At 54.2% G+C, this 808-nt stretch overlaps 1 protein-coding gene across 2 annotated transcripts in view; it reads right to left on the bottom strand.

The window, feature by feature from the left end:
* The window catches only part of pax7a (paired box 7a), a 41455-nt gene that overhangs the window by 2319 nt on the left and 38328 nt on the right, over positions 1-808 (bottom strand). For both annotated transcript variants that reach the window (XM_017036909.2, XM_008319572.3), the window contains exon 8: positions 482-731. In XM_017036909.2, the coding sequence (XP_016892398.1) occupies positions 482-731 (250 nt within the window). The remainder of the gene's footprint in view (positions 1-481; positions 732-808) is intronic.

The raw sequence follows: 808 nt of genomic DNA on the forward strand, positions 1-808 counted from the left end.
GAAGGTTCCTTTCAACATCAGGTTCATGTTGAGTTTGGTTATGCTGCACTGACCTTTTGCCCTTTGGCTGCTAAACCAATTAGCCCATCATGGTGGGGTCTTTATCAAGAGCACGTGTCTGACTCCACCAACCAGGCTACAAAGGTCAGAACACACACACACACACACACAGCCTGTCTCTGAGCCAGGATTGTCCCACAGAGGGAATTGNCCCCCCCCCCCCCCTCCAAAACCCCACCACTTCTGAGGCTTTTTGAAATGTAGTTAGAGCAAAAGTGGGATTTAGTGACATCTAGTGATGACATTACAGGTTGTGGTCGAGTGTGGAACAACACGCGGAGGCCCTCAGTCAGGAAAAAGTATTTAGCAATGTATGCTAACAGTAAATGTAATTTGCATCTTTTGGGTTACATTACTGCCACCTATTGGCCCAGACACAGAGGGCGCTGTCTCGGCAGGTAAACACACATCAAATACTCACTCTGGCCGTACTGGCTGTACTGGTAGCCTGCAGTGACGGGGTCCACGCTGTAGCTGGTGGCGCTGTACGTGGGGGGGCAGTATGACTGGGAGGGGGCCAGGCTGTCCACGCTCTTGATGGTGTCGGAGCGCTGGCTGCAGCTGGCCGAGATCGGGTTGGAGCCGTCCAGGCCGCCGTGCAGAGGGGAGATGGAGAAGTCGTGCTGGGACTGGGGGGGTACGGCGCCGGGGTTGCTCAGGATGCTCATCACCTGCAGGGTCACGGGGGGAACACAGGGGGGTGTTAGAGAGGGGAGTACTTTATACCCTGAACATGTAGTACTACATT

The sequence above is a fragment of the Cynoglossus semilaevis genome, chromosome 11 (genome assembly GCF_000523025.1).
Source record: "Cynoglossus semilaevis isolate Cse_v1.0 chromosome 11, Cse_v1.0, whole genome shotgun sequence".
NCBI classification, from domain to species: Eukaryota; Metazoa; Chordata; class Actinopteri; order Pleuronectiformes; family Cynoglossidae; genus Cynoglossus; species Cynoglossus semilaevis.